Source organism: Humulus lupulus, chromosome 3 (assembly GCF_963169125.1).
Source record: "Humulus lupulus chromosome 3, drHumLupu1.1, whole genome shotgun sequence".
In the NCBI taxonomy this organism is placed as follows: Eukaryota; Viridiplantae; Streptophyta; class Magnoliopsida; order Rosales; family Cannabaceae; genus Humulus; species Humulus lupulus.
The window spans coordinates 267,892,153-267,918,026 of NC_084795.1; the positions used below are offsets into that span (position 1 = coordinate 267,892,153).

Consider the following 25,874-nt stretch of genomic DNA (forward strand, 5'->3'; position numbering starts at 1 on the left):
TGTGGAATATTCTTATCTAAATCTACAAAAATTGTAACATTAAAAGTCTTGCTAGTCAGAATTCATGATTTGAGACATTTTGAAAACATATATTGTCAGTTTACACTCATAATTTTTGTTCTTTGAAAGCGTTTATTGTTTGTTGGAACTCATGATTTCTTTTTTACTTGATTATGGAATATTCTTATTCGAATCTACAAAAAAATGTAACATTTTTTAGTAGTTTATTGCCCGTTGACACTCATAATTTGGGTTATTTTGAAAATGCATATTGCCATTTGGCATTCATACTTTTTTTTCCTTTTAAAAATGTTAATTGTTTGTTGATAGTCGTAATTTTTTTTCTTTATTTGATTGTAGAATATTCTTATCCGAAACTACGAAAATGATAACATTTTTTAGTCGTGTATTGCCAGTTGGCACTCATAAATTGACTTATTTTGAAAACGCATATTACCAGTTGACACTCATAATTTTTGTTTTTTTAAAAACGTTTATTGTGCTTTAGCACTTATAAATTTTTTATTCGATTGTAAAATATTCTTATACAAATTTACAAAAATCGTAACATTTTTTAATAGTGTATTGCCAGTTAGCACTCATAATATAATATATTTTAAAAACGCGCATTGCTACTTGACACTCATAGTTTTTGTTTTTTTGAAAACGTTTAGGGGGTGATTGGTTTATGATTTGAAAACAAAATATTTAAATTGTTAATTTTATTTGAAAATGCCGATTTGAAAATAATATTTTGACATTTAAAATACTTGAGTGATTTGTAGTTTTGCAATTAAAATAAAGATGGGTCCCATTTGTTCTAGGCATTTGTAGAAAACAATATCTCATTTTCAAAAACTCGTTTTGAGTTTGTTTTAAACAAATAACATACTAATCAAATATCATGTAGACCCATTTATATTATAAGTATTCAAAAACTTAAAATACTATTTAAATTCTCAACCAATCACATTATTGTTAGTTGTCACTCATAATTTTTTTCTTTATTAGATTGTGGACTCACAAATACATTATTTTGTCTAATCAAGTGTTACCAAAGATGTAAATCCACACTTAAAAGAAAAATACAAATTCATTATTTTCCTAGAATTTTTCATTTACATTCAAATATTAACCCAATACAATTATTATTTTTCCTTCCCGGAGCGTTGATTTCACAAAAATCCACATGGCGCGTGCGAGTTTATTTATTTTGTATTTTTGCATATTATTTTATATATTATAACTCTTTTTCAGACCACGCTGCACATTTGGTCTTTTTCTCCCTCACTTCAACTGGACAATCTGATCACATCTCTCTCCCTCTTCTCTGCTCTCCCTGCGCCGGAGCCGGGACCTTTGCCGTGGCTATTTCCCCGATCGAAACCCTAACTCACGCCTTTTCGTCTTCTTCAATCTCTGCAAATGAGCCAATTTTTCGTTTTCTGACAGCGTAGTAGTCAAAATCAGCCGAGATGTCTCGGCAAACGCCGTCTGCTCACAAGTCCAAGACCCTCGACAACAAATACGTAAGAATTGAGAATGTTTCTTGCTACCGTAGCGTTTTAGGGTTTTTTTGTTGTTTTAGTTAAACGTCTCTGTAATTGTTTTTTTGTTGTTGTTTTAGTTAAACGTCTCTGTAATTGTTTTCTAGTTGTTTGTTCTTCCAATAGTGATGTTCAATTTTGAAATTCAGTGAACTTTCTTGGCCTGCAATGTATTTTGAAGAAGTGAAAATGAGAATGTGGATAGTAGTGAACTTGAATTGGTGAAATAATGAGAATTTAGGACCCATTTTGTAAATTGAATCATCATAATAATGCTTACTTTTTTTTTTGCTGATTTATTAATTTTTGCGAAACAACCAAAAAGTTTCTGCAATGTTTACTGTTCTATGCGTGAAAAGATTTTTTATTTTTATTTTAGTAACTGAATTTCCTTATTGGATTATGTAATCTTTGTTAGATGCTTGGAGATGAGATTGGAAAAGGAGCATATGGTCGAGTATATAAGGGTCTGGATTTGGAGAACGGAGACTTTGTTGCAATTAAACAAGTTTCTTTGGAGAATATTGCCCAGGAGGATCTCAACATTATCATGGTTAGATCAGAGCACCCTGTGTGTTACTGAATTATTTTACTTATATCTATCTATTGCGCTAATTGGAAGAGAGATGGTGAAATTTAGAAGTCTCATATGTTTGGTTACCTCTAAAAAATTATCAAGGCTATGCGGTTGCTTTTAAGTTCTGGGGTTAACTGGTTAAGTGTTTTTGTGACTGAGGTTTTCCTCATGTTTTTGTAAACATCCATAATTTTTTTATGGAAATTAGTTTTAAGTTAGTAAATTGAAAAGCTTGAAACATTATTAAGCATTAAAGGTTTCACGAGGACTTGATTCCGAAGTACTCCTACCCACGTGTATTGCAAATAATAAAAAATAAAGCTGAAAGCTAAAACCTACGGCAAGTTGGTTTTGCTTTGGAGCCCCAAATGTTGATCACCCTTTTGGCAGTTTTCTACTACATCGAAATGAAGAAGATATTGATATTGATTGGTAAACAACTGTAGGCCTCTACATAATTTTTATTTGGCCTCTTATTTTGTGATCTAGAAAGGGCCAGAAACTGCGATTCCTGTAATGTTAATTTTTCAATCTAAAAATGGAATACAAAAGTTGTTATTCTTCTAATGTTTAACTACCAAACGAGTGTTAATGGAAGAACTAGTTTGGTGTCTATTAAAAAAACTGCTTCCTTTTCGTCCTTACAAATACAGATATGATTGACATTTCATTATTTTCAGTATTTCATAAACTGTTTATTTTTTAGTATCTATGCATGACTACTAACTTAGTCTCTTTTCTCTTTGATGGCTTTCCCATGGATCCTTTCCACGTAACTTTACAGCAAGAGATAGATTTACTGAAGGTACTGTTATCTTGCTTGTATGACTCAAGTAGCATGTATTAATTATGCAGTTTTGAACTCACAAATAAGAAAGATTGGTTGATGCATGCCAAAACCTGCAGCATAGCAATGAAACTTTTGAGATATAAACTGAGGACTTCCATTTTAGTTAAACACCATGGATAGCTATCACTTCATTGTTATGTTCTTTCACTTGAGTTGAATCCTACAACTAGCACCCTTGGAAGAAGGTGAATGGTCAGAGACTGATAGTTTTTGTCTACCTTGAACCTTATTCTCTCTTGCAGAATTTGAACCACAAAAATATTGTGAAATATCTTGGATCCTTAAAGACTAAGAGTCACCTCCACATAATTCTTGAGTAAGTGGATGTAAAACTTGTGTATGATATTTAATTGTGTGACTTTTATTTTGGAAAGTCCTATTATTTACTCCGGTTAAAATTTGTAGATACGTGGAAAATGGCTCACTAGCAAACATTATCAAGCCAAATAAATTTGGACCCTTTCCAGAATCACTGGTTGCGGTTTACATTTCACAGGTTTGTCAAAGTCCTTGCAGTTTGATTTATATTTCCCCCTCCTTTTCTAAATTATATCATTATGATGTAGGTTTTGGAAGGCTTGGTATATCTACACGAACAGGGTGTAATTCATCGGGACATCAAGGGTGCTAATATATTAACAACTAAAGAGGTAGATTTATATGTGTGTTTGTATATATTTATACATAGTTTCATTCCTTTTGGATGTTTATTCACTATGTCGAAGTTATCAACTTAATAGCAATTTTAAGAATCTTTCACGTAAAGTGTACCATGGTGCATTGATTTCATTATGGTTATCATATCTCTTAATTGTTAGTCTTTATGCATTGATGTTTGAATGGTGTGATACATATATTTTTATAAATATTTTATTTATTTTCTATCTCTAGTTCGAACATTATGACGCCACTCATAGTCTAAAATATGGTTTGGTAGTGATACCTAGAGAAATTTTTGAAGTCAATGTGTTGGTTAGAGTGATTGAAAATTTCAGGAAATAGTGTATAGCTTTATGTTTTTTCGCATTGTAGGAATGATAAATATATGTATATATATATATATATATATAAATAAAAGTGGATGAAAAGAGCCACTGTAAAGCAAAATCTCAAAAAATAAATAAATAAAGGACATTATGTACTGAGAGATACAAAAGAACTCCAATCTCTGAGAAAAATAGAGAAATGAATTCATTAAACTCATTCACTTTATGCAACCATACAACCTAATGTCTATTCTTATATGATATCCACTCTTTGTTACTGTCAGCAACATTATTATTATAGTTAGGTTGGGGTTTTCTGCTGCAAATAGCCGTATATTTAGTGCATGTCATAAATATGCTTACACTCTTCATTATTTTTGTTGCCTGTTCAAATTTTATTGTGCTTCATTGCAAATTTTCTTGTCCAGTTTCCAATGCTTGATCCACAATTATATATTGGGTGTGGTCTTTCAATTTTTTTTTTTTTTGTGCATTCTAGTATAGTTTCCAGTGATCTATTCTATCCTTGCAGGGTCTTGTGAAACTTGCTGATTTTGGTGTTGCAACAAAATTAACTGAGGCTGATGTTAACACACATTCTGTTGTTGGTACACCGTATTGGATGGCCCCAGAGGTACTTGACTATATACTGAATTTCAACTTTGCTTTTGTAGATGTTTCATGTTTGTTCCTATTAATTACTGTTGTTATTTATCAGATCAAAACTGGATCAATATGACCTAAATTATGAAAATTAGGTTACTTTAGCTAATATCACTGCAAATTTCATAATCAACTAGATTTTGTAGCGATATCCTAGTCCAGGTATGCAGTATTTTAAGTAAAGGAACATGATTTTAGAGGTTTTGTATAGCAGTTTAAAATAAAATCATTTTTTTATATCAATCTGTAGGAATTTTTATTTTTATTATTATTTAGATCAGTCTGCATGATGAAATTTATGATTTAGAACAGTGTGCAGTGTTCAATTTATATCAGTCTGTGTAGAGTTATTTTTAGATTTAGGCTCTGTAATCTTTTTCACAAGCTTGTCCACTTTGTACTACTTTTAATGGCATTAATAATATTCTCACCTCAAAAGGAATGAAAAAACAGATACCACGGATGAATATCTTTTTTTTTTTTTTTTGAAACAAAAACTCTGCTTGTATTAATGAATAAAATTACAAGCAAACAGTGGAAAAAAAAACCCCAAAAAAACAACATAGAAGCAAAAATAAAATTACATAAAGTAGTACCATTCCCTGCAGAAAACAGAGAATTGTATATCTGTATTTTGCTCCAAGATTCTAAGTACTTGGCTTAGGAAATTGATGGTTATTTGTACTATTTTATGTATTGAAAGGATTATGTTTCTTAGGGCCTTTATAATTGCCTTTTGTAACTACGGTTTTCCTCAGCCATATGTGTGGAGGTCAGTCTAAGACATTTGACCTCTGACTCTTTTTCAAAAAAAAAAAAAAAAAATTCTTAACATTAAACAACCAAATAGCCATCCAATGTCTAATTCTGTCCCATAAACTCTCTGCATCCCCTTTCAATGCCTTCTAATATTCTTCTGTTTCTTTCTAACCATAGAGCTCACCAGGTAGCCTGTTAGAGAATAGAATCCCACATGGAAAGTATGTGGGATCATCATACCATTTATAAGAGTATGAGTTACTCCACTCATCACCAATTGGTTTTGAGATGGAACCTCATGCTTCTTACCATGCACCACTTTCCACATTCTAACATAGCCACCACCCTGGTCATCAATAAAATCTTTTTTGTTTTATTTCCTAGAAAATGAAAATTTAACAAACTGCTACATTTACCTGGGATGCACTGCAACAGATCAAATTCCTCGAGAACTCTGTACCAGTCTTAACGTGCAACACAAGACAAGATGATCTGTATTCTCCCCACTTTTAATATAAGAGAACACACCAACTTGGAAAGATGGTGAAAAAAGGTTTCTGATTTGCATGGTTTCATGAACATTAGGACTCTCAAGGCATATTAACCCAGCAAATACTTTAAACTTAGATGACAATAGGCTTTTCCAAACCAAAGTTGTTTATTGAGGATAATGATTATAACTAACTCCTACTAACATATAAATGCAGACTTATTGGAGGAATTTCTTAACAATAGCCTTCCATCTTCTAACACCGAACAAACCTTCTGGATCTCAAGGGTATGGATTAGATCAATGAGGTTTGGTGCTTCACGGTCATTCAGTGGTCTAATGAAGTGAAAATTCTAGCTATAGACCTAATCTTCTTCTACACAAAATTCAGAAATGCAATCACTCGCCTTTCCAGATAGCCTTGCTAGATTGGGGAAAGTCTTCTTGAAGTGATGTTTCTCCTGACCAAACATCTTCCCAAAATCTATTTTTCTTCGTAGCCAACCTTGAATTTTACCATCTGTAATTTCTCCTCATAAAGAGAAGCAATACTTCTCCAAGGACATCTTGAAGTTATTCATTCTCTGAGTCAGTATACTAACCATTTTCCTCAAGCTTATACTTTCGATAATTTTATACCACGAGCTCTTCTTTTTCATTGGGAACCACCATATCTATTTCATAAGTATTGCCTTGTTTCTTACTCTAATCATACCAATATTGAGTCTTCCTTTCAACTTTGATTTGCAAACATTTTCCCGAGAGACTAATTGTTCCTTCCCTCCCAAATCTCCTTTCCAAAGAAACTTCTTCATTATTTTTTTTTCTATCACCTTATTGATTGAGTTTTTTTTTTTAAACAAAACAAGACTACTTGTTTTATTAATAAAAAGAAAATAATACAAGGAGTAGATTAGAGTACAGAAATGCACTACCCCAAAATGACAAAAACAGGAAAACAGAGATTTTTTTTTTATAACACAAATACAACAGAAAACTGCCAGACTCTCCATTCAGAGATAGGCAGTTTTTGTGAAAAGAGAAAAATTACAAAAACAAAGTTACAATGCCAATTCCTTACAAGGTCTGGAAAAAATATATCTTTGAACTCTTTCACTTTGAACAACCACCTAGGTCCTGATCTTCTTCTGTAGCATCTCCCCAGGTTCTTCTTTATCGTAAAAAATTCTCTTATTTCTTTCCAGCCACAAGGCCCACCATATAGCCATGGTACCTTTTATTTACATAGATAAAACATGTATGCAATGAGAAGATATAACCAAAGGACTTGTGGGAGAAGGTCAAATTTTGGGTTGCATCGTGGGTTTATAAAACCAAAGGCTTTGTTGACCTTTCCTTCCAAGATCTCAGCAGAGAGTGGGGCAAGATACCAAAGGCCTTGTTGACCTTTCCTTCCAAGATCTCAGCAAAGAGTGGGGCTGTATCTTGCTGCAAGATACTAAACATTTGGCTTAGGATTTTCGATGTTTAATTTTATTCTATGTAATGAAAGTTTTATTTGCTATAGGAGCTTTTTATTGTATTAATCTTTCGTTAGCACAGTTTTCCTCCTCCACAAGCGAGGCTCCCTAATAAATTTGGGAGAAGTTCAGTCTAAGATATTTGACCTCTGTCTCTTTTTAAAAAAGAAGAAGATATAACCCATTCCATGCCAAATTCATTATTGGTACTTTGTAAATTGAGATATAATAAATAGGTAAAGAGGAGAAAATTGACTGAATGAGAGTTAACCTTCCTTATCCAGATAGATATCACATTTCCAACTATTAAGTCTCTTGGAAACCTGAACCACCATCGTTCCCCAAAACTTGAAATAATCCAATGGTATGCCCAGATATTTCATTGGTCAAGATCCTATGTCTCATTAGCTATCTAAATCAACCATGTCTCATCTACATTAAGGTCTAAAAAAGTTTATTCTCAGCCTTGATAATGCTCAAGTAGCTTTTAATAATCTCAACAATTGAATGACATTTTGATTGTTAGCTTTAATAAAGAATGTGTCTTCTACGAACTGCAATGTGGTGATCTGTTCCTTCTCTCTCCTTATCTTGAAGCCTAATCTTTAGCCTTTATCTTTACCTTCTCTCACGTTATCTTGAAGTCTAATATTTAACCTTATCTACCATTCTTTTGTACACCCACCACTAAAGTGAAGAGAAAAAGGAGACAGTGGATCACCTTGCCTCAATCTCTTGTTCATTTAATTTTTTTTAGCTGATAGTCGATTAAAACCGAATAAGACACTGTCGTGAGACATCCTCTCATCTACTTCCTCCATTTTTCCCCAAAGACTTTCTTTTTTCAATACGAACTCCAAGAAGTTCCAATTCATAGAATCATAAGCTCTTTCAAAATCGATTTAAACAACACCCATTCTTTCGTGAAGCCTATTGGATGAATATCATGCTAAGAGTATATTCAATAAATCGTGCACGCACCTCTTTGATGCTGTAACACCAAGTTGTTGGGAATGTATATAAATGTTGTGGAATTAATTAGCAATATAAACGTGCAAGTGTGCACAATTGGTAAACAAGTAATAAAGTGATAAGTGAGTATTGTCTCTACAGGGACTGTGTTAGCAATAAATTGTGTAAAATCAACACTTAACAAATTGGAATAAAGCGAATGATAATGATTTGATTAAACTAAAAATAAATAAGAAAGTAAACAAAATAAGCAACTGAACAAGAGAGCAAGACAATGAAGATGAACTAGAATTATTGAATCCTTCTAATATGCAATATGGTAATAATGTTGCAGGTATGCTATAACAAAATGGGTTTTATTAACCAAGAATTCCAAATAAGTTCATAGGCTTCTGTCGAAGTCACTATGGTTTTAATCCTTTAATTGAACCAAACATATGTCTATGCCAATCTAAATAAAAGAATTCAAATCAATCACCAATTCTATTTAGTTTTGCAAGGCAATAATATATTTCTATACTATCACAAATCACAATTTAAAGAAAGCAATCTTGTACCATTCAAGTCTTGTGTCTATTAATCCTAACCCCTTCGGTATTAAAGAATTAACTCAATTAATTACTCACAAATGATGGCCAAACAAAAGCAAGTAGTAATAAACATAAAATACTTGAATGAATAGAATATTGATTCACAAATAACACCCTTGCAACAAAATACCCAATTCACCTAATAAAATTCATCAACAATTCTAACTGCTAAGAAATTAGCTCATGAATAAAATCTGAAAATTATCCATAATAAAACCAAATATTATCATGGGAAATACAAGAAAAGAAATTAAATACTAAAATAGGGATTAGAAAATTAAGCCCAAATAGGTGTCCCCAATAGGTTCTCTTCCCTTTTCCTCCTCTTGGAATTTTCTTCTTTTTCTTTCCTTTTTTTCTTCTTGTTCTTCTTCATTCGTGGTCTCTTTCCAATGGTGGCTGCTTCACAAAAATATCCCCCCCCCAACAACCAGCTTCCATGAAAAGATTCATATATCTTCATTAGGGTTGTTTCCCTTTTTCTTTTCATGGCTCCCACGTGGGCTTCTCCCTTTAATTCTTTAATTTTTTTTTGTCATTTAGCTAAATAAGAGTCCATAATATTTAAAGCCCAAATTTTCTTATTTAACACTCGGTGGACATAAGCTATTTACTCAAAAAGAGAATAAGTCCAATAACTTAAGTGTAGCGCTTTGAACGTGGGTTTCCAAATCAATCTTGCCAAAGTGCAATGCTGCGAATTTGTTGTGTCATTGCAAAATTCCTCCTTCCAATTAACTTCTCAATAATCTTCCCAAAATTTTATTTTAGCTCCCAACCACCTTAAAAGAAAAATCGACATTATTAAGATATTTTCAATATTTCTCTTTAAGGAACTCAAACTAACAAATGAGCATAAACATAATTAAAATAGCTATAAAACACTCTAACACACTCATTTCTTGATTAACTTGTAAGCTTAAAAGTAGTAAAATATCTTTTAATGAGAGAAAATAATGAGAGAAAGTACGAGTTTTTCACATAACCCCACTGGTTATGTGAAGCAAAATATCCATTTCCCCACTGGAATTGGACGTAAAAATGATTCCGTTCTTGATAATTCTAGTAACTTCTTTAATTGTTATTGGAGTTTCAAAACAGAGCACAAGGTATTCATGGTCACTTTGACCAACGATGGTGGGGCAGTCCGATTATGTGAGAGAACAAGGTATTTGTATAGTTCCTAATTTTGTGTATAAATAGGTGTAATTATTTCAATGAAATAACAATCAAGAGTAGTTTTATTACAGTACGGTAGTATGGGGCAGTTTTGTTACTTGGAATTGGAAAAGCAAGAATCAGAGTTGAGGGCGCTTGCACAAGGAACTTGTGAAATTATTTGGCCAAAAAGACTTTTAGGAGAATTGAGAATATCCAGTACTCATTCTATGAAGTTATATTTTTGTGACAATAAAGCGACAACAAGTATGGCTCACAATGCTGTTTATTATAATAAATTAAACATGTAGAGGTGGATAGAAATTTAATTAAAGAGAAGATTGAAGATAGATTATTTTGTATAACTTGTGTACCTTTGAAGCAACAAGTAGCAGATGTTATATTTAATGTGCTGTTAAGACAGCTTTGAAGATCTAACATACAAGCTGGGATGATCAATATTTATTCTCCAACCTGAGGGGGAGTGTTGGAGTGATTTTTAAAGTAGATTTTGAGAAAGCCTACGATTTTGTTGAATGGAAGTTCTTAGATTTCATTCTTGAAAAGAAATTTTTTGGCAGAATATGGAGGATTTGGATTGTGGACTGCCTTAAATCGGTCTTATTCTCTATTTTTATCAATGGTTAACCAAGAGGCAAGATTGTAGGGTCAAGGGGGTTAGGACAAGGCGACCCTCTATCTCCATTTCTTTTTACTTGAGTGGTGGATGTTTTGGGGAGATTGGTGAGCAAAGCTAGAAGCGCAAATTTGTTACATGGTTTTGTGGTGGGAAAGGATAAAGTAGAAGTCACATTTGCAGTTTGCATACGATACGTTGTCTTTTTTTGAAGCAAATGCTCAATTTATGAATAGGTTCATCTAGATTCTGAAGGCCTTTGCAGTCTTTTCGGGCCTCAAAATTAATCTGAATAAAAGCAACTTGTTGGGTATTAATGCGGAGGAGGATTGGCTGCATTCTGAAGCTGATTATTTGGGTTGTGTTGTGGGAGATTGGCCGCTGACTTATTTGGGTTTGCCACTTGGAGATAATCCAAGGAAGATCCGTTGTTGGGAATCTGTGCTTAGAAAGGTGTCTAAGCGACTGGAAGGATGGAAGAATGCTTCCTTGTCTAGAGGGGGAAGGTTAACGTTAATTAACTTAGTGTTATCGTCCCTGCCCATTTACTACTTGTCTCTGTTTAGAATGCCCAGTCATGTGATAGAGATTTTGGAGAGAACCATTAGGAAATTTCTTTGGGAGGGAGGAGAGTTGGGGAAGGGAGATCACCTAATCTCCTGGGAATTAGTTTGTCGTTCGAAGAATAAAGGTGGTTTGGGTATCGGTAGTTTGCGGTTGAGAATCTATTCACTTCTGATGAAATGGCTGGGGAGATTTCCCCTTGAACAAGGTTCTCTTTGGTGTAGGGTGATCAAAAGTAAGTATGGGATGCATTTCAATGGGTGGGATACTGATAAGAGCTCTAGAGGAACACTTAGAAGTCCGTGGAAGGGTATAGGCCTTTTGTACAAGGACTTTTTGCAACTTGTTTCATTCAAGGTAGGTAGTGGTAGTCGTATTCGGTTCTGGGAGGACAGTTGGGTTGGTGAGCAACCTTTAAGTGAGGTCTTTCCATGGCTAGCTAGGATATGTGATAAAAGGCAGCATTGTACATCCCATTTGTGGTAGAATACACAACTCTAGTGAATTGGAATCTACACTTGCGTAGAAATCTTAGAGATAGAGAACTAACAAATTTGGTTAGTCTCTTAAATATTTTGGACACACGCCACCTCTGCCAAGTGCTCGAGGATTGCAGGATTTGGAAAGAGGATTCCCTCAGGGATATTTTCTGGTAAATCGGCCTTTAATGCCCTTAGAGAGGATGATGCTTTTCCTTCACCTATTTGGTCGAAAACACTTTGGAGGGCTCATGTCCCACCAAAAGTCAGAATGGTTTTGTGCTTATTGTTGTGGGGGAGGCTTAATGTGCATGAAGTGCTTCAAAAGAGGAAACTGTTTATGTCCATCTCTCCGGGCTGGTACATGTTGTGCCGGAAGGCTAGTAAAAATGTCAGTTACCTTTTCCTTCATTGTGAGTTTTTTTTAAACTTGTGGTATAGACTCCTTGATGAGTTTAGGCTGAGTTGGGTGATACCTCACTCTTGCGCAGAATTATTGCTATTTTATGTCAATAGAAGCAAGGAAGGTAAAATTATTTGGACAACCGCAGTCGCTGCAGTTTTCTGGGGTGTTTGGCTAGAGAGGAATATAAATTTTTTTGAGGAACAGAGTAGTGATATAGATGGTTTGTGGGATAAGATTAGGCTTTGGGTTGCTTTGTGGTTAAACGAAGTTAAGGGTTTCAAAGAGGTTCCTTTCTCTTGCTTTCTTAGAGACTGGAACTTAATTCTGTATTGTTTTGTTGTGTCTTGGTTCAGTGTGGTTGTTATTGCTTTTGGGTTTTTCAATTGTCATAGTTTTGGGCTGTTTTGCTCTTGTAATCATGGTATTCCTCCGCCAAAAGTGAGGCTCTTAATATATTGGGAGCAGACCACTCATGTACATGTCCTCTCTTTTTCAAAAAAAAAAAAAAAAAAATCTTTTTATGGTCTTTTTCTTTTAGACTTTTAGAGCAGCTTATTTATATCGGTTACAATTTTTACCTTTTTCTGTAGTTGTTCAAATCCCTGATTTACAGGGATTCTGCCAGGTCTTCTAAATAAAATATAGACTTTCTTTTCAGTAAAATATTTCAGAGAATTAAAAACACTTCTCTCTGTTTTTCATGTAGTAAGGTATTTGGCTTATCTGGTTTGATTTGGTTGCTAGTGAAATTACGTTTATTGGTTACATTTTTTTGCTTTTTAATATTTGGGGTAAATATTATAAACAGGTATATCATCCTATAGAACGTTAAAGTTTGATTAATGCAGTTGAATATTTTGCTTTGATAAAGCGTGCATGGAGAGCTTTGAAACATTGTGTTTAAGTTTTTGTTTTTGTTCTTTGTTTTTGTTTGATTATCCTAAACAAATGATCACAGTTTTGTCCTTCAGTTTGCATTTTAGTGTTATGCATATCATGTTTGTCCTACATCTTTTGATTATTAGCAAAATTTGTTGCTTATTATTTTATTTGTTTTTTAAAAAAATACTGATACTGTTTTTTTTTTCTTTTTTCTTCTCTTGTTCAATAGAGCCCTCATATGTATGATGTATAAATGATCAATGTTTCAGGTCATTGAAATGTCAGGGGTCTGTGCTGCTTCTGACATTTGGAGTGTAGGCTGCACTGTGATTGAACTTCTTACATGTGTGCCTCCTTACTATGATCTACAACCCATGCCAGCTTTATTTCGCATTGTTCAGGTGTGAGAATCTGTCTTTTTCTTACTATTACTATATATGTATTTGCTAAAGGCACAACTGTGTATAATGCTCTTGATGGTGTTTTGTTTTCCATGTTGAATGCTGATGTTGTATGCATGAGCACGTTTCTGTTTTGGATTTTTTAGTTTTATAAAAATACCGTCAATATGATTTTTCTTGCTTTTTACATAGTATGTTCGAGACATTTTTTTCTTTCACCTTTCATTCTTTCCTTTTACTTTTCTTTCAGGATGAGCATCCTCCAATACCTGATAGCTTGTCTCTTGACATAACCGATTTTTTGCGACAATGCTTTAAGAAGGTGAGATTGAACTATCAATACATCACATCTTAAACTTAGTTGATATTAAAAAAAATTATATTTGTAAGGTTCAGTTGGAATCAAAAGAAATGTCATCTAGTTGAGTACTTTTCTTCTCTGCAATATGTGACATTTAGATGCTCTTCTCAGGATGCTAGACAAAGGCCTGATGCGAAGACACTGCTTTCTCACCCATGGGTACTAAATGGTAGGCGTGTTTTGCCGTCTCCAATCCGACAGACTACCTCACTAAGGTAAACTGTGAGGTTTGTTTTATGGAATGGACCCTTGCGCTTTTTATCATTTTGTAGCCCTGCAACCTGTCATAGCTTTTTTTTATCATTATGGACAATATGGCTGGAATTATAATTTTTTTTATATATATAAGAAAGTCCTTATTAAATAGGTCATAAAATTAGATTTTGTGTTGCTATTTGGTTGCATGATGTTGCTGACTTTATGGAATTATGAGTGCTGTTTTCTGATCTTTTAAGAGGATGAGATTCATTTGTATAATTACTCTTCTAGCTTATAGATGATATCAATCCACTTAAACTGAAGTATTTTTTCATACTAAAAATAATAAGTATGTTTCTTGTGAAAAATGTAAGGGTGGCTTAGGCCTGTTGATTGTAAATATTTCAGATTGATATAGGTGTATGTAGTAAATCTGACCGCGGGAGAGAAGTTGTGGAGTCTCTTTGGTTAGAAAATGGTGGTGGATTTGACTCCTTAAATGTTGATTGCAAAGGGTTTTCTATTTTCAAATGTGGGTGGAGATTGGTGTAATTGTGTTAAATATAGATAATGCCTTGATGTTTCTTTTATACAAAATTTGATACTGTGATTTTACATTCATATTATCCTCATTGTTTATAGTAATATATATATACACAATTTTTTTTTTCTTTGAGCAATGATAACTTTATTGATAAATAACATAATATCATACAACTTAGAAAGTCTAATTATCTCAAAGAAAATGAGGTATATCTTCTAACTAAACTAGTTGTCTTTCCATCCTAAGAGCATGCTCATCTAATCTATGAAAAGACGAACATAGATTAGGGACACTCTTGAAAATCTGGATGACAAACTTGCTAAAACCTCTAACATAGACCCAAGACATTGTAAAATGTAGATCTCTTAGCAAAAGTAGACATAACTGCCGAACAATATGCTCCCATAACATCTAGCGAAAGACTTAGCATAAGTTTCTCATCCAATATTTTGATTAGCAATTGCTATGTAAACTATAATATTTTGAGACTAGCAAACTATAACAATTGCTATGTATGTGCCCAGGAGGAATTTTGTGAGAGCAAACTACATGTGTGACTATTGAGTTAATCATCTTGGGTTTAGTAATAAATTATTTTAGGTTTCATCTAAAATAATATTCAATTTTTGCTTTAGCCTGAGTTTGGTTTAGGGGTGATGCCTGAACCAATCTCCTTTGTATCTTTATTATAGACATTACTTAATAAATTTAGCTCGGTTGCTTATTAAAATAAATATATCTATAGTGACACGAGGGATCTCTTTTGCTAACATGGTGCACTTGCCATTAGATATTTCACATGTTTTCTTGAAGCACTGGGGATTTCTTTGCCATTGTGTCTGGTATTGGTTGGTAATTTTCTGTAAGTAACCCAGTTATTTTGCAGAAACATAGAAGAAGATGTCCCAGCAGATGTTGAAATCTCCAATGTAGATAATCAGAGCTTTGGTGGAAGCCCTTCAGTGGAGAAAGTAGAAGTAGCTGCTTCTGCAATTAAAGCTGTGAGACCTTCATCTCCCTCCATGAACCATAGTATATATTTTTTGTTCTATTGTTGGAAGTTGGAACCAAGGTTTGATTTGTTTTTTGTATGTGCGTGACTGGATTGTAGGGCTATTAACATTGAGCCTTTGTATTGCAGGACTCTAGGAATGAGTTATCATCAAGTGAGGTTGTGGACATAACGAAGTCTGGTCAAATTCCTGCTTCACATTCAAACTCTGTTGATGAGAGGGCAGAGAACCTGGAAGATGATCAATCAGATCAGGTTCCAACCTTAGCTATCCATGACAAGTCATCCCTACAGAACGGTTTTGGCAGTGTATCTTCTAATAGGGTGGTGACTACCACTGATCAAGCTGAGCTTCTTGAGCTACCTCAACCAAGTTCTAGTGATGAAGTCTTGGTCAATGGTAATGTAGGATCCCCTGTTCTGAAGATGGAAAATGGTGGGAAACCAAGTTTTTCATCCATTGCAAGTAGACCATCTGGTTTTGGACAAAGAAATCAGGATAACGGTCTTCAAAAGGTAGAGTTACACTATTTTGGTTGGTTTCTTCTAATGACGTTTTTGAGATTTTATTGGCTGATGCTCCTGTAGTCTTACATAGTACATAGTTGGAAAAAACATATTTTTTTATCCTTTTTCTTTTTAAATGTCATACGATTCTAACATTTTGTTCCCTTTTAGTTACTTGTTCATAGTTTGTCTTTTCCCTCTCTTTTCTTTTTCACGTTTGTTCCTCAAATGTTTTTGGGATGAACTGATTTTAAACATCATTTGATCACCTTTTAAACAATGCATGAATGATTGGGTGTGGAGGGGGGAGGGAGTTGGAATAAATAAATACTCATGAGGTACTTTGAAGACACATTGGCATTACAACATCTTAGATCCACATTTTAAAATGATATTCTACAAAATTCCTTCTTCTAAGCCTCAAACCCTAGTTATTACTTTATTATAGTCAGTTGAGTTTTTGGCGTGTTAGGCTCTAGCTTGCTACTGCAAGTGATTTAGTCATAATTTTCCAATTTATGCACAGCTTAGCTGCATAATACTTTGAGATCACTTTTTGTTGATTTGCTTTTGCCAAACGGTCAATGAAGTCTCATTGTGGTTGTAATGTGCACCTGAATTAAGTTTCCAAATGCTTAGAATGTGGCACCTAGCATCCTCTATTTTATCTGAAATACACACATAATATGTGTTTCTATGTTCCTATCACTGTATATATAAATGGATTTGTATAATCACTTTTTAAGGTGGCTAAAAAGGCAGTCGCCACGGGAGGCAATGAGCTGAGTAGATTTAGTGACACTCCAGGAGATGCTTCGTTGGATGATTTATTTCATCCATTGGATAGACATCCAGAGGACCGGACAACAGAGGCTTCAACGTCTGCATCTGCATCACATCTAAACCAAGGGAATTCCCCAGTCAATGATTCTGGGAAAGTTGACCTGGCGACAAAGCTGAATAATTATATAAATCGAAAACAAATGGAGAGTGAAATGGGGCAGGAAAATGGTGGTGGTGGTGGTAACTTATTAAGATATATCATAGGTTATCAAGACGTGATTGACATTGATGGTTTGGTACGATACATTACTCAATTCCTTGAGGCTTATTTTGATTGTCTTCATCCTTTCTCTGATAAAATTTTGTTTAATTACAGGTTTTTGATGAAAAGTTGCAAGGGGAAAATCTGTTCCCTCTACAGGTAGTCAGTAGTTTTATTTTTTTGTTTTGTTTTGTATTTTTGTATTTGTACTTTTTTTTTGTTCAAGTGACAAAATGTCTAGCAAAAAATAAGTCATTGAACTTTCAAGCAGTGCTTACAGAAAGAAAATATTCAAAAAATGTCTATTCAATTGTTGTCTCTTCTATTTTTGTTTACAGACATTTTGGCTTTTTTTATTTTATTTTTCAATATTACTTCTTTATTATCTGTTTGTTTGGAAGGCTGTTGAGTTTACCAGGTTAGTTCAGTCTTTGAAACCTGAAGAATCAGAAGAAGCGATCGTGTCTGCTTGTCAGAAACTTATTGCCATCTTTCGTCAACGCCCTGAGCAAAAAATTGTTTTTGTTACCCAGCATGGTTTGCTTCCTTTAATGGAATTGCTTGAGGTCCCTAAAACTCGTGTATGTATTCTCTTCCTACTCTGATAATTTTTCATTTCTTATAGAACTAGTCCAACTTTTCAGTTCACTTTTAAACAGCTAATATGCAGTGGTCTACTTATGGTTTTGCAGGTTATTTGTTCTGTGCTTCAAATTATAAATCAGATCATCAAAGATAATACTGACTTCCAGGAAAATGCTTGTCTTGTTGGTCTGGTGGGTACTACTTCTGTATTGTTTTTTATTTTAAATTTTGTCAGGATAACTGCACGGCTTTGGATCATTGAGAAAGTGATGCACTTGGTTGAAGATTGGCTTCACTAAACGTTTTTGTTATTACTTAATTTAAGCTCTCTCTTCTATTGTGTCATAGCATAAAGTAGTTTGAACTGTTTTAGGGAAATATAGTTTTGGAATATTATATCATGTTGTCCTTAATTGGTGAAAGTCATTAAAAACATTATTGCGATGGTTCTTGTTCTATATCCATTTCATGTTCTGGCTTTTGAGTAATTGCATGTCAGTTTTTTTTCCCTTATATCTGTCTATTTTCCTCTTTCTGAGAGGTTTTACCAAATTACTTGTCTTAAAATTTGTTTGGATTGGGATAGACTTTTGAGATGCAGCTAACTTATACCAAGTTACATGACAGATCCCTGTGGTAATTGGCTTTGCTGTACCTGATCGACCCCGGGAAGTTCGTATGGAGGCTGCTTATTTTTTGCAGCAGCTTTGTCAGTCAAGGTAGAGATATCTCGTGCTTATGAACACATTCGTATTTAATAGAAAAATATTATTTAAGGCTATTAGAGTTACGCTGATGCAGTTCTTTGACATTTTGAATGTTCACAGCTTATTGTGGAATTCTGTTTTTGAGTAGCACTCGTGTTTTTTAATAGAAAAATATAATTTTAAGGTTAATAGAGTTTTGTTAATGCAGTTCTTTGACATTGCAAATGTTCATAGCTTGTCGTGGGATCCCTGTTTTGGTAGCATTCCTAGAGGCTGATTATGCAAAGTACAGGTTTGCATTCTCTCTATTTCTATTTAATACAAAGCTGGAGAGAAGTTGTGAGCTTAATTTGAAGTTTGGATAAAATCACGAGTTATGTATGCAAAATAAGCGTATACTTGTATGCTGCAAGGTGATTAGTTGTTGGATTTCATGATGGGTAACTTTATGTGTTTTGCCTCAATCTGTTGAAACGAAATATCACAGAAGCAACTCTACATTACAAGAATATATTCCGTTTGACAACAGTGACTAATAGATTTAATCTGGTGTGAGAACAGAACAGGAGCAAAGTTTGTTAATGCTTTAGTTTTATTTTTTCAAAAAAAAAAAAATCCGGATTCATACATATGGGATTGCTATTTGGTTATTTGATGTAAAAGAATTTAAGGGTGTTATTTTTGTTTCTGCCGCCTGCTGTGATATTTATTTACACTGTATTATGTTCTCATTAATACAAGTTTTGTTTCTTTGGAAAAGAAAAATGCGTATGGGATTGCATATTTTGCCAATATAATCATCCTGTATTGTGATATCGTATAAAGCCAATACTAATCTTTTGTTCTTGTATGTATAACGTTTCTGTTTGTAATACTGGTGGTTTTTGTCCACCCTCTTGTATATTACTTGCTATCAATGGAAGGCAGTTTTCTTTAAGAAAATAAAAATAATAATAAATGAAGCCAATACTCTATTATGTGCATTTATGTGTACATTGTTTGATGCTGAATATGCATTTTTCTCTCCCCCTCGGGTGTGCTTATTTGTCTAGTTATAGTTTCAGTATGAAATTTGCTCATTAGGATCTTCACATACAGGGAAATGGTTCATCTAGCTATTGACGGCATGTGGCAGGTTTTTAAGCTTCAGCGGTCAACACCTAGAAATGATTTTTGTCGTATAGCTGCAAAGAATGGAATTCTTTTGAGGCTTATAAACACTCTTCATAGTTTGAATGAGGCTACTCGTCTAGCTTCTATTTCTGCTGGGGGTGGATTTCCGCTCGAGGGACCAGTTCAACGGCCACGATCTGGTCAATTAGATGCCAGCCATCCCATTTTTTCTCAAAGTGAGGCCCCATATTCTCCATCTGATCATCATGTTTCTACTACAGTATCAGAAGCTTCACGTGCTTCAGTTTCACTTTCTCAAAGGGTAGATGGCAATCACTCTGATATGCGATATCCTCACATGGATACCGGTAGACCACAATCTAGCAATGTAGCAGCAGATGTATCAGTTCCTTCAAAATTGTCTGAGCAAACATCTTCAGAAAAAGCATCAAATCTAGGTACTAAGGAATCTTCTTTGGTGATTAATAAAGAGAGAGAAAATTTAGACCGGTGGAAGATTGATCCCTCAAGAGCAGCAGATGTTGGGCTTAGATCACAGAGAGTCGCTAATATGGCAAATACAACATCTGTAGATAGGCCTCCAAAGTTGATAGAAGGTGCATTAAATGGGTTTGCCACAACAGGAGCTACTCAGCCAGAGCAAGTTCGGCCTCTGCTAAGCTTACTGGATAAGGAACCCCCTTCACGACATTTCTCTGGTCAGCTTGATTATGTACGCCATTTCTCAGGACTGGAAAGGCATGAAAGCATATTACCTCTCTTACATGCATCACATGAGAAGAAGACAAATGGTGAACTGGATTTTTTGATGGCCGAATTTGCAGGTATCTTTCTTTTGAGCTAATAAATATATCGTTTTAAATGAACAACACTAATAGTTGATTGCAGGGGTGTTTTTGCACCTGTATACATGCATAGTTACAGAGCTATCTTGACTGCTCTTTAGTCTACACTTGTCCAAGTGTCAATATGTTTGTGTGAAGGGTAATGATACATTATAATTGATTTTACTTTCTACAGATGTCTCTCAACGTGGAAGAGAAAGTGGAAATTTTGATTCCACTGCACGAATTTCTTATAAAACAGTAAATAAAAAGATTGGACCGATATCATCTAATGAAGGTGCTGCATCAACATCTGGAATTGCATCTCAGACTGCATCTGGTGTACTGTCAGGTTCAGGTGTTCTAAATGCTAGACCGGGGAGTGCAACATCATCGGGATTACTTTCCCACATGGTGTCAACATTAAATGCCGATGTTGCTAGGGATTATCTAGAAAAGGTTGCAGATCTTCTGCTTGAGTTTGCCCAAGCAGATACAACAGTAAAATCTTACATGTGCAGCCAAAGCTTGCTCAGTCGTCTCTTTCAGATGTTCAATAGAGTTGAGCCCCCAATTCTTTTAAAGGTACATTTCAAAGTGCATTATTTGTTCAGCATGTCTATTACATTGCTTTAAACTGTCTGTAATCTAGTGGAAATTTGACTTTTCAGATATTAAAGTGCATCAACCATTTGTCAACTGATCCAAACTGCTTAGAGAATCTTCAGCGTGCAGATGCAATTAAGTATTTGATTCCAAATCTTGAATTAAAAGAAGGATCTCTTGTATCTCAAATACATTATGAGGTGGTCATCCCTGTCAATGTTTCATTTACAGTACATGGTTTACTCTATTAGCTGCAGTAATAGTAGTTGATATCACAAATAATATAGAGTATTGTTCTTGATCATACTGGACCTTTTTCATTCATGCTATTACATCTCATGGTTTACTCTATTAGCTGCAGTCATAGTAGTTTGATATCACAAATAATATATTGAGTAGTTGAGTATATGGTTTACTCTATTAGCTGCAGTCATAGTAATTGATATCACAAATAATATATTGAGTATTGTTCTTGATCATACTGGACAGACCGTTTTCATTCATGCTATTACATCTCATGGTTTACTCTATTAGCTGCAGTCATAGTAGTTGATATTACAAATAATATATCGAGTAGTTGAGTATATGGTTTACTCTATTAGCTGCAGTCATTGTAGTTGATATCACAAATAATATATTGAGCATTGTTCTTGATCATACTGAACGGACATTTTTCATTCATGCTATTACATCTCATGGTTTAGCAGTCGGTGTCTTGTATTTTTTATATTGCTTTTAGTTGATAATAGTGATATGCATGCCATCAAGAAGAGATAAAATGATCATATAGTTAGTTGGCACTCAGATGTTCCATGATGACATAGAGTACTAATACATTTTGTCTTCCTGTCCTTTGTTGTTGCCCTCCAGAAAAATGTGATTGTAATTGTTTTAATTTGTGCATTTGTGAGACACTACGTTTACTCACCTTCCAGGATAAAGAAATGTATATTTGTATATGGGACGTCTTTCATCTCCCCAAAATAGCATTTTTTTAGTTTAGAAAAGAGAAACAACACGGAAGATCCAGAAGAAGCACACACACACACACATATGGAGAAATGTGTAGTGTTTAATGTTTCATCTTCCTTTTGTTAGTGCTGTAAATTTGGAGTCTTAACTTTTCATTTGACGTCTCGTTTCCATTCTGTATGGGTTTACTGCAAATTCCACCTTTCCTTTTTCCCACCCTTTTCTAATGTATATTCTGGAAGTGGTTTCACTTTCAATATACTGTTTAACTTTTTTTCTTTTCTTTTCTTCTTTTAATGAAGGTCCTCAATGCATTATTCAACCTGTGTAAGATAAACAAGAGGAGACAGGAGCAGGCAGCTGAAAATGGAATAATTCCACATTTGATGCAGTTTATTGAGTCTGATTCTCCCTTGAAAAGATATGCTTTGCCTCTATTATGTGACATGGCTCATGCATCCCGTAATTCTAGGGAGCAGTTAAGGGCCCATGGTGGATTGGATGTGTATTTAAGTCTCCTTGAGGATGAGTTCTGGTCTGTGACTGCATTGGATTCAATTGCTGTTTGCTTAGCTCTAGACAATGACAATCGAAAAGTGGAACAAGCATTATTGAAGAAGGATGCAGTTCAAAAGCTAGTGAAGTTTTTCCAGTCCTGTCCAGAACAACATTTTGTCAACATATTGGATCCATTCTTGAAAATTATCACGTAAGTGACTTAATGCCCTTCCTGTCCATTATTCTTTAGAGTTGGATTACACATTTTTGTACATCTTTATTTCTGTCATTGAAAGTCATGATTACATGTATATGCAATATAGGTTAATTGAATCTATTAGGATTTTGGGAATTAGAAAACTGACCTATGGCATGGTCTATTAATTCCCTTCTAGATTATGATTACTGGCTATTTGTGTCTTGGGATGTTTGAAGAGTCTCTGGAGAAACCCTTTTTGCTGATGATCAAGATTTTATCTGCATTTAGAATAAAGCACAGTTATTTTATCTTTACAAATTGAGCTGTCACTTTTGCTTCTTGTTTGCACAAGGGGATTGGATTGTTCATAGTTTACTGCCCGCCCCTCCTCTGATGATTTAAACTCGTTAAAGTGACGGCAATCTTTATTTGGTTGCAGAAAATCATCTCGTATCAATACCACATTAGCTGTTAATGGTTTGACACCCTTGCTCATTGCAAGGTTAGACCATCAGGATGCTATACCTCGTTTGAATCTTCTGAAACTGATAAAGGTATGACTATTTTTTTACTGGTCTATTTCTTTAAGCTTTTGAATTATATTTGCATCAGTAACTTGTAATAAAAGTGATTTGAACTTTTGACTTAAATTGATTGATCAGTATAGGAAAGGTGAAAACTGATGAGAATTAGTTTCTTGACAAACAATGTCAAAACTGATGAGAATTTGCTTTGGATTGTAATTGTTACTATGTTGATTCATTTCATTTGTGAATGCAGGCTGTTTATGAGCACCACCCAAGACCAAAGCAGTTAATTGTGGAGAATGATTTGCCCCAAAAGCTTCAGAATTTAATAGAAGAACGCAGAGACGGACAGCGCTCTGGCGGCCAGGTTTTGGTGAAGCAAATGGCCACTTCTCTTTTGAAAGCACTTCATATTAACACCGTCTTGTAAATCCAGGGTATAATGATCTTTTAGATTGATTGTACATTTGATTGCATAGGTTACATATAAGTGTCGTTTTGGGGTATAGAAGAAGTTATAGTCCTTTTCGTTTTATTTATTTATCTTTTTGTTTTCCCCAAAAATTGAAAGGGAAAAAGAATCTGGGTGGTGTTGCGCTATCGTATCGTATCGTGTGCTTGAGTGACTTGTGTTTGTTGTTTCAATTCAACGTTTTGTTTCCTCCATCTCCCCCTCTCTTTGTTTTATTTTATTCGATTTGGTTATTATTTACCTCCATTGGCCAACAACTTTTATAGACAATTAAAGTTTTTAATGACATTATATATGGTTTGACTTGATTGTGTTATATCTCTTTTATATAAAAAGTGTATGTATATAACGAAAACAAAAAAGTTTACCTTGACTATTCAAAATATCTGATGGAATCTATATTTAAAACTAATTAAAAATAGATATTTATTAATTATATTAATATAAATTCAAATGCTATATAACATATGATTAGATGATAATATATAATCTTAATTTTTTACTAATTATATTAATAGGAATTTAAATATTATAAAATATTAGTATGATAATAATATTGACTACAAGGTTATATATTTAATATTTATATTAATATTAATTTAAATTTTATAAAATATTATTATAATAATATATAGTACTTAATTTTAATTTTTATTTAAAAAAATATTATTTAGGCTGAAAATGTTATCATATTATATATATATTTTTTAAAAGATTATAAATAATGTTTTGGATTAATTTTTCATTTAATATATTTATGTTATTTTTTTTATATATAATATTGTTTATTTATTTCAAATTTATAGGAGAATATACAAATTTAATCAAACTTTTTTTATATAGCATGTTTAGTTTTTACCCATTTTGTAAGGGAAATTTGATAAATCATGCTTACATTAGCTTAATTATTAAAATTTGAACCAAAGTTAACCACCATATGATACAAATGCTCATCTTTCATTTAATACCAAAAATACCCCTCTTATAACAAAATCTCATACCTTTCCTCTCTAAAATCTTGCAAGAAAGATACACATGGGTAAGTGATTTTCTTTGATTCTTGTTGTTGTTAGTTGTTTTTATGATTTAGAATGCTGTTTAGATGTTGGAACTGTAGTTTGTTGGTATTTTTTGCTGTTTTTTGGGTGAAAATCGTGTTCTGTGAAAATCTGCGTTTTTTTTTTGCTCCTTGAGTTTTTTTCTAAATGCCCGATAGTGTCCGATAGAGGCCCGATTCGGGCACGATAGTTGTTGAGTTTCAAGGTTAGGGATGAAGGTCCGATGGCAACCCGATGGTTGCCCGATAGTTTTGGTTACCCGATGGTCATAAAGGTTCGATGGCTACCCGACGGTTGCCCGATTATTATTTTGAATCTATACACCCTTTAAGTACGATAATAGATCGATAATAGTCCGATATATGCCCGATTATTGTTTTTAAGTTACTGCGGACCTAATAGTATGATGGTACACGATGGTACCCGATACTTGCCCGATATTAGTTGTTTTAAGTGATAAAAAACATAAATAAAAACCGTAACTTTTCCCCCGCCATTTCCCGTTCCCTCTCTCTGCCAAAACTCTTCACTTCCACAAAACCATCGAGAAACCCATAACTACCCTCACCCGACGCATCTCTCTCCCTCACCCGACGGTTAGAAAAACCCCCACCACCCGACGAAGGAAAACCCAGACCACCGGAGACCAAGCCTCACCCAAACCCCAACCACCACCGAAGACGAAGAAAAACTCAGACCCCGAAGAAAAACCGACACCCCATTACGCAAAAATGTCTAGGGTATGTGTTTTTTTCAATTTCTTTTCCATTGCAAAATGTTATAGTATGTATTGTTTGAATTTGACTGTGTGAAATCTGATAAACCGTAAAATTTTGAATTTTTTTTTGGGTTTTTTGAGAGGTACAATAGGGTACGATAGTGGGTCGATAGGGGTACGATAGTGTTTGTGTTTTCTCATAACTTTAGGTTGAAGATGACTGTACGATAGGGGTACGATAGTGGTGCGGCGTTGGTACGATAGTTTTGTGTTTTCTGATAACTTGAGGTTGAAGATGAAGGTACGATAGGAATCGGGATTGTTCAACTGCAGCATGTGCAAGTACCCAGGTAACTTCGAATATGAAGCTTCAGGCGTACCCCTAACTATGTGGAGTGCCTTCTCTCTGCATCTCCAAGCCTTCTCATAACTCATTTCGATCCCGAAAGAATTCTTCATATCTTC

At 34.1% G+C, this 25,874-nt stretch overlaps 1 protein-coding gene across 1 annotated transcript; it reads left to right on the top strand.

Moving 5' to 3' along the window:
• The first annotated feature begins 1,262 nt into the window (after positions 1 to 1,262).
• Positions 1,263 to 23,941, top strand: LOC133824111 (MAP3K epsilon protein kinase 1-like). The gene is made up of 24 exons (XM_062256976.1): positions 1,263 to 1,529; positions 1,966 to 2,100; positions 2,909 to 2,929; positions 3,217 to 3,290; positions 3,380 to 3,470; positions 3,541 to 3,624; positions 4,493 to 4,594; positions 13,311 to 13,442; positions 13,693 to 13,764; positions 13,915 to 14,018; positions 15,432 to 15,546; positions 15,687 to 16,073; positions 16,811 to 17,143; positions 17,224 to 17,268; positions 17,511 to 17,690; positions 17,802 to 17,885; positions 18,322 to 18,413; positions 18,610 to 18,693; positions 19,500 to 20,359; positions 20,556 to 20,944; positions 21,031 to 21,165; positions 22,240 to 22,646; positions 23,074 to 23,188; positions 23,415 to 23,941. The coding sequence occupies exons 1-24, from the start codon at positions 1,476 to 1,478 to the stop codon at positions 23,589 to 23,591; spliced, it is 4,272 nt and encodes a 1,423-aa protein (XP_062112960.1). The 5' UTR covers positions 1,263 to 1,475; the 3' UTR covers positions 23,592 to 23,941.
• Positions 23,942 to 25,874: the final 1,933 nt, after the last annotated feature.

Coding starts and splice junctions, on each gene's coding strand:
- LOC133824111 (XM_062256976.1), top strand. CDS start 1,476: ATGTCTCGGCAAACGCCGTCTGCTCACAAGTCCAAGACCCTCGACAAC. Junction 14,019..15,431: donor CGACAGACTACCTCACTAAG/GTAAACTGTGAG, acceptor GTTATTTTGCAG/AAACATAGAAGAAGATGTCC. Junction 23,189..23,414: donor ATCTTCTGAAACTGATAAAG/GTATGACTATTT, acceptor TTGTGAATGCAG/GCTGTTTATGAGCACCACCC.